The sequence below is a fragment of the Amaranthus tricolor genome, chromosome 15 (assembly GCF_026212465.1).
Source record: "Amaranthus tricolor cultivar Red isolate AtriRed21 chromosome 15, ASM2621246v1, whole genome shotgun sequence".
NCBI lineage: Eukaryota > Viridiplantae > Streptophyta > Magnoliopsida > Caryophyllales > Amaranthaceae > Amaranthus > Amaranthus tricolor.
This window is the reverse complement of record NC_080061.1, coordinates 1,215,653-1,223,647: the sequence shown is the minus strand read 5'-3', so window position 1 is coordinate 1,223,647 and position 7,995 is coordinate 1,215,653. Positions and strand designations below refer to the sequence as shown.

General features: G+C 33.8%; 1 protein-coding gene and 1 non-coding gene across 2 annotated transcripts; one reads left to right on the top strand and one right to left on the bottom strand.

The window, feature by feature from the left end:
• Window positions 1-1,197: 1,197 nt before the first annotated feature.
• On the top strand, window positions 1,198-6,383 carry LOC130800867 (ubiquitin carboxyl-terminal hydrolase 2). The gene is made up of 6 exons (XM_057664578.1): window positions 1,198-1,353; window positions 2,088-2,137; window positions 4,557-4,603; window positions 4,917-4,963; window positions 5,069-5,171; window positions 5,256-6,383. The coding sequence occupies exons 2-6, from the start codon at window positions 2,107-2,109 to the stop codon at window positions 6,033-6,035; spliced, it is 1,008 nt and encodes a 335-aa protein (XP_057520561.1). The 5' UTR covers window positions 1,198-1,353; window positions 2,088-2,106; the 3' UTR covers window positions 6,036-6,383.
• Window positions 6,384-7,478: 1,095 nt separating this feature from the next.
• Window positions 7,479-7,551, bottom strand: TRNAA-CGC (transfer RNA alanine (anticodon CGC)). Its single transcript has one exon. It is a non-coding gene; the product is annotated as a tRNA-Ala (tRNA).
• Between the last annotated feature and the right edge of the window lie 444 nt (window positions 7,552-7,995).

Sequence of the window (7,995 nt, the reverse complement as noted above, 5' to 3'; positions counted from 1 at the left end):
AATATTCAGACCTTTTTCTTGTTGATTAAGTGGAGTACGAAACCACAAGTGGAAGTTCATTGACCATGAATCTTGGGGTTTGTCCAATTTACTTGCAAATTGTATCACCTACTTTTATATATACTTCTATATAAAAAAAATTGTTCAACAATATAAAAATAAAAAATATTTAATATTTATAAATAATAATACTTTATATATATATATTAAAATATAAAATAGGATAACAATGTTAAAGAACCAGTTCAACCAAAAGCTTAAGAGGATATATTATACACTCTAACACGTCCCTCATATGAGAGTCATTTGGCTATAAGTGTGGATGTAGCATATACCCTCCTCAATACTCCACGTTAAATGAGGGTGATTGAGATTTAAACTTATGGCTTCTTGTCACGTTGACTTTTAACATTATATTACAAAATCAACTCAACAAAAAGTTAAAGCGGACGATTGAAGTCTAAAGATATTCTAACAAATAATAGGATAGCAAGAATGTTGAGCTTGGTGTAGTGAACAATAGAGTATCTTATTATATAATATATCAATTTTTGTTGAATAGAATAGAATGATCCATCTTACTAATAGAGGAAAGGGATGTTTAATAAAGTTAAAAAAAGGGGGAAGTGTAGTAGTTCTATTAGCTTAGAGGAGTAGCTAACCGACCTATTTTTAATGAAGTGACACACATACACCTTCAATATTGCATCCTACTTTATCTTTATTTTCTATATCACATCATCAATGCTTCTAATTTGTCATTACATTTTTTATAATCACAAGATAAATGTAACTATTAATTGTGGAATTCTTTGATTTGTTGGTGATTAATCTAGAAAATCTTGTCATAGTATTAATCCCTCCTTTTCAGAGAATTAGTCTCCATTATTTGTCAATTCCTTTTTATTTATCTTGTTTTAATTTTAAACTATGACTTATGATTTTTTTTTAATTCTCATCTATCTTTGATAATTTTAACGTCAAAATTAATACCTTTAAGATCAAAATTGATAAATATCCAAAAAATAAAAAAAAAGAGAAAAAATACGTAATGTTGTTATACGCACAAATTGGACCGGCCTAAATTAACGGTCTCATAATAAGACCGGGACGAAGGATTTGTGCAAGATTTTTGTTGTGTTTCCTTGAAAGATAGATAATGGGCCTCTTACTCGAAACCCAATGGACCAAATTAGATCTTGATTACTAAACCGAACTTATCTTCCAGCTTTATTCTCGTCTTTCTCTTTAATTTGGTTAAGGATCTTCCATGAAAACAACTACTCTATTTACGAACGAATAACCCTCTTCCATACTCTTTCTCACCGGACTACCCTTGAAGGATTGCGATTGGTAATTTCTCCCAAATTTATTCATACTCTTTCTCGTTCTAGTTATTTTTGATTTGGGTGCTTTTTGAGCTTCAAACTGGTGTAATTTTTTGTGTTTCCTAATTCAAGTTTTAGCAGAACAACAAATTTGCGTTAGGGTTTTGTAGTTTTGCAAATCATGAAAAAATTTAAGCGTCAGTGATCTAATTTGCTTAATACACTCCAGAGTGAAATTTAGGTTTTCGTTTTGTTTACCCCATTAAGGTATTTTTTGGTAAGAAATTGTCTTTGTTATTCTTGGTTCAATTGAGTTATCTGAATTAATTCTAAACGAAAACATAAGTTAAGAAGGTTCTTGTCGATAGAAAATTGTTTATGTTGGTTTGATCCCGTGCAAGGAGGAGTGAAAATTTACTTAGAAAAGTGAAAGATTGAAACCTTTGAGGAATTCAGGAGAAAAGAAGTATACCAGAGTTCACCAGGATAAGACGGTTGAAAAAGAGTTGGTTTTTAAGAACAAACTACTTTGACAATAGGTTTGAATGAATGGAGGAGGAGAACGTATAAATTCCGAAATTATTTTTTATTTGTACAATTGTAAGGCGAACAATGTATAATCTATATAAGGGACGATTTTACACTGTGATTTGTTTTGGTTCATGTAGTTGATCCCATTGTTGGGATTAAATCTTTGCCATTGTTGTTGGCACTGTTGTCAGTGGGAATTACGTTGTTGCTTTTTGTTGGTGTTCACAGGTTTTTTGTTCTGATCATCATGTCTTGGTGCACAATTGAGTCTGATCCTGGTATGCTTTTCTATGCTTTTATCATATGTGTGGATTTTTATTTTGCTTGTAGAGATGGGTTCATGTAGCTGACTTTTCTTTTGCGATTAAACTTTTGCCGTTGTTCTTTGTTTCTTGTAGAGACGGGTTCATGTAGGGTACGTTCTCATTTGGAAATACGGTCTTGTAGTTGTAGGAAATGGGTTTACTATCATGGAATTTTGGTTTTACATTTTTCATGACTCACGAGAATCCAATTCTTAATGTAGTTATGCTTTCTAGTGCAAAATTGAACTGATGTGTATGTTCGAGTTTGTTGGTTTCTTTTTGAGTTGTTTGTTCCTTGATGGAAAACTTTAAGCATAAATTGGATTAATGTGATAGGGTCCGCACAAGAATCTTGTACTTTTGGTAAATCTGACAACCATTAGATGTTCGGGATGCAAAATTAAATGTATTATTGAAAAGGAAAATATCCTGTTTTGATGATTACTGGCTTGTCTTATGCTATGTTACTTAGACTCTTTATTTTGTTTCACGTACCCATGTCCGATCTTTGATGCTTGGACATTGGTATGGCACTTAGACACTTCATTTTAGGTGTAAAACTGAATATTTAAACGTATCCGACACTTTGACACATACCAGTATCCGACATCAGTAACCGAGTTCAAGTAACATAGGTCTTATGTATTCACTTCAAGCTTGTAAGTGTCGTAGTTTGTTTTACTTCAAGCTTGTATCTGTTTAGTCCTTTCTATAACATTGCCAGGTACATCTAACAGTTGGTGACTTGTTTATACTTTCTTTGTTCATATTTACTTGCACTATTTCTGTTGTAAAACTTGGACAGTTTTGGGAGAAATGACACAATTAAAAGAGATGATGGAAGTATGTAACCATGACTTGATCCAAAATCATAAGTAGAAAGGTGTATTTTATAAATGAGGAAACTTACTGAAAATTATTCAACGGTTACTTGCATGTGGTGGTGAAGTAGAATCTGATTATTTTATTGAAAAAAAATGGAAACCAGCGGTAAGAAAAAAATGAAGCTTGTTACTTCATATCAGGATTTTTTGCTGCCATACTTGTGGCAATATGCCTCACATTTGAGCTTGCAATGTGACCCACACTTAATGTTTCCATGATTTTTTACTTGTAGGTAGCAGACCTACTTTCGATTAACTTCAGATTGGCAACCGCACTCTCCTCTTGTATCTAGTGTTAAAGTAATGTTATGGGTGGTATTTTAGTGATTCGGGCGTGAGTTTTAGCCAAAATCTGAAGTCAACACTTTGGAATATATTGAAAAGTTTTATGCTTGGCCCTGCAAATCCAAGAATCATTTTCTTTTTCAAAGAGTTTGAAGTGAGTTTTTGATGTAAAGTGTTAATTCCAAAAGAGTTTAGGAGACGTCTGAAAATGGAAAATGAAAAATGAGTAAAATTTCAGTGCAAAGCTGATGTGGTAAAGTTGGAAGATTGAGAGAAATCTGATGGTTTATTCCTCTAATTAGGCACGGATGACATTGAACAAAGTGGTTCTTTTAGGCTTTTGGCTTCCCTTTTCTATGCTTAGGTATTGTAAATTATGCAATCTGTTTAGAAGATGTATTAGTGCAATTTGCTCAGATATATAGTTTTGGTGGCGCCCACGCTCTGCATAATCCTTAGTCTAGATGACAAGAGAATGAGTTAAGGAGAAATAGACACTTGCAAATTGGTTGCTGGACCTTGAAAACTTCGTCACACCATCCTTTAACTTAATATGTGATGTAGTTTGCTGAGAGAAATTACCTGTTGGTGCATCTGGAAGATAATAAGTTAGTTGAGTTTTTAATGCTCGACTGTTCCCCTGTTTTTAGAGTTCTCTGATCAAATGTGTGATTGTTGCTTTTTACACACATGCCTTATTCACGGTCTAGGTGATACAAACATAATATTAGGGACAGTTTTCGTGAGTTTAGTTTCAGTTCAATTTGGGTTATTTGAGTTCAAGACTGTTTACTTCAGTTGAGCACATTACTTTCAACCTCACATTTTAACTATTCTTTTACTTTAGTTAAGTTTAGCGCACCCGAGTCACTTGAGCTGTTTTCACCTCTAGAGAACAGGCTCTTAAAAGAAATTTGCATTTACAAATTGGTTGCTGGACCATGACAACTTTATCAAACCATTTTTTAGCATGATATGTGATGAAATAGTTTTATTGACAATTTAACACGATTGTTTATTACTCTCACTGGCACATCTTAGAGAAAACAGGTTAGCGTAACATGAGTACCATAAGCATTACTTCACATTATACATTACAATTGATTCCTTATGCTCTTGACCTCTGCTTTAGATATTGAAAGTGCATTTGAGGCTTGACTGGTGTTAAAATTCTATCAATATCCTTATATTGTATAGCTGCAACTAAGAAACTTGAATCCCAGGTGTTTTTACGGAGCTTATACAGCAAATGCAAGTGAAGGGTGTTCAGGTATAAGTCTTCTGTTAATCTAACAGAATATTTATTCTTGTTACTTCCATTCTTTGATCGTATACCGAATCATATTTGTCCGGGTTTGTTGTGTGATATTAATATTACACACTGGTTGGGAGATTCTTTTACTTCATACATCGAGGCATTGTCTTGGTTCATTTTATAATATATTTAGCTCTTTATCAATCTTAATGTCGGTCTCCTGTATAAAGTTTTGGTTTTGTTTTTTTGGAATGGGATTTTAGTAGTATATTTAGCTCTTTGTCACCATGTACTTCAATTTATGCTTTGGTAAATGTTTCTGAATTAGGTTGAAGAGCTATATTCCCTGGATCTAGAGACCCTCAACACTCTGCGGTGAGTAGTAGTAACAGTTTTAGCTCAAATTCATTTTCTTTTTTACAGTTCCCGCAAGACCTCATCTTTATCATGACTTTTAACATCATATCTTTTAAATGACAGACCTGTATATGGGTTGATATTCTTGTTTAAATGGCGTCCTGGGGAGAAAGATGAACGTCTCGTCATCAAAGAGCCAAATCCTAACTTGTTCTTTGCCAGCCAGGTAAATGAGCATCCAAATTCCTTTTCACTAATAGTTTGAGATTTTTTTTTTTTAAATTTAATTTTGTCGGCAACTACTTATCAGGTTATCAACAACGCATGTGCGACACAAGCAATTCTGTCTATTCTTCTAAATTCCCCAGATGTCGATGTGGGCCCAGAGCTGTCGAATCTGAAAGAGTTCACCAAGAACTTCCCACCTGAGCTTAAAGGTCTGGCTATCAACAACAGTGAACCCATTCGAACTGCACACAATAGTTTTGCAAGACCTGAGCCCTTTGTTTCCGATGAGAAAAAGGCTGCAACCAAGGATGATGATGTCTACCATTTTATAAGCTACTTACCCTTCGAAGGAGTCCTGTATGAGCTAGATGGGCTTAAAGAGGGCCCCATCAGCCTTGGCCCATGCTCAGGTGGACAAGGTGACTCCGATTGGCTACAGTTGGTACAACCCGTTATCCAAGAACGCATAGAGAGGTACTCAAATAATGAGATAAGGTTTAATCTTTTGGCCATTGTAAAGAACAGGAAAGAGGTGTACACTATGGAGTTGAAAGAGTGCCAGAGAAGGAGAGAGCGCATTTTACAGCAACTGGCAGCTGCACAGTCATCTGGGGTATCCGATATTGTCAAAGTCGAAGAACTTAACAGGGAACTCGCTGAAGTTAATATCGGGATTGAAGCTGCTACCGAGAAGATTATTATGGAGGAGGAGAAGTTCAAGAAATGGAGAACCGAAAACATCCGTAGGAAACACAACTATATTCCGTTCTTGTTCAATTTCCTTAAGGTTCTCGCAGAAAAGAAACAGTTGAAGCCTCTTATAGAAAAGGCGCAGAAGAAAGTAAGCAACCCTACTTCCTAGCTCATGTTATCTTCTCCGTGAGAGCGGAAATTCTAGGTCGCTCTGTTTTGGTTTGTGAATCATCAGTTGGGCTAAGTTAAACAAATTACGGTCTGTTGTAATATTTTCGAAGTTGTTTTTTGTTTGATTTTGGTTTGAGTTGCTTATAGTGGCAAAAAATCAGACTACTAGTTGGATGAAGTTTGTTCGCATCGAGGGGCGACTTTTAAGTTCAAGAGACCGAATATAGAGCAGTTAAACTCCTTTTAGTAACATTTTTTTCTTGATTTTGAAGATTTTATGAAACCATGATGGAAAATTATGAATTGTTCGAATCTGATTTCGACACATAAATTGAGTTATGTGCAATCCAAGTGCAAAAACATACTCTGGCATCACTGTCAAGTGGTTTCATCCATTCTCTTAGGGCAATTTTCTAGGCCTTCAGGCTCCCTTTTGATTCTAGTTCTTGCAAAGGAAAAGTCCCATGGGGATGCTGCATAAGATCATATTTGATTCATCATTTTTTGAAAATAATGATATGTTACAATCATTTATAATCAGTTTAATCATATCAATTTTAATCATATCAATTTTAATCATATCAGTTTTAATCAGTTTAATCATATGAGTTTTAATCAGTTTAATCATATCAGTTTTAATCAGTTTAATCATATCAATTTTAATCAGTTTAATCGTATCAATTTTAATCAGTTGCAATCGTAAAATATCAGATTAATCACTTACAATCGCCAAATATCAGATTAATCACTTACAATCGCCAAATATCAGATTAGTCACTTACAACCGCAAAATATCAGATTAGTCACTTACAATTGCAAAATATCAGATTAGTCACTTACAATCGCAAAATATCAGATTAGTCACTTACAATCGCAAAATATCAGATTAGTCACTTACAATCGCAAAATATCAGATTAGTCACTTACAATCGCAAAATATCAGCATTAGTCACTTACAATCGCGAAATATCAGCATTAGTCACTTATAATCGCGAAATATCAGCTTTAGTCACTTATAATCGCAAAATATCAGCTTTAGTCACTTATAATCGCAAAATATCAGCTTTAGTCACTTATAATCGCAAAATATCAGCTTTAAGATATCAATTTTAGTCGCTTACAATCTCAAAAAAGGACCGAGTGATGAGTTACTGAAAATCTGATCTTGATCATTGCCTACAACCAAGCTCTATTCTCCTTTAAGCTGTCATTTAAGAACCAACAAATCAGTTCAACATTTGCATAGTGCATAGTTATTGTTTTAAATATTAACTTGTTAGAATTCCAGAATGAGAACAGAGAACAAGGTTCTCGATTGTTGGGGAAGTGGGGAAGAGAAGGTTCTAGATTGTTGCGGAAGTGCGGAAGAAGGTTCTAGACTTTAGGTAGTTGCTGAGGAGGTGAAAGCAAGGAAAAATGGAGATGTCAAAAAAACTAACAATGGAGGTGCGGGGAATCGAACCCCGTGCCTCTCGCATGCGAAGCGAGCGCTCTACCATATGAGCTACACCCCCAATTGATACTGTTTTTTATGTATATATGTTTATAATACGAAAATCCAATATACATATGTGAAAACAGTTGTTTTATTTGTTGTGTTTATCCAATAAAAGATTTATTTATATTTACTTCAAAAAAAAAAAGATTTATTACTATTCGTTTATAAAATGTCTATTACTTGATGTCAATATGTTTGTTGAAATATTGATTTGCTGTAAATATTGATTTCAAATCTTATCATAAAAAAATGACTAAAATCTTAAAAATTGAAAGAAAAATAATCGATTTGAAGTAAAAACATATTGATGAATGTAAAGAAATTAATCAAGTTTCAAAAATAAAAAGATTAAGTAAATCAAAATCTTGATCAATTTTTCAGGTCAACTTAAAAACACAGATTTGTACGCGACCCCCTCACGTGTGCGATCAAAAAAATTTTATACCATCCTAATTCAAGT

Coding starts and splice junctions, on each gene's coding strand:
- LOC130800867 (XM_057664578.1), top strand. CDS start 2,107: ATGTCTTGGTGCACAATTGAGTCTGATCCTG. Junction 2,138..4,556: donor CACAATTGAGTCTGATCCTG/GTATGCTTTTCT, acceptor CTTGAATCCCAG/GTGTTTTTACGGAGCTTATA. Junction 5,172..5,255: donor ACTTGTTCTTTGCCAGCCAG/GTAAATGAGCAT, acceptor ACTACTTATCAG/GTTATCAACAACGCATGTGC.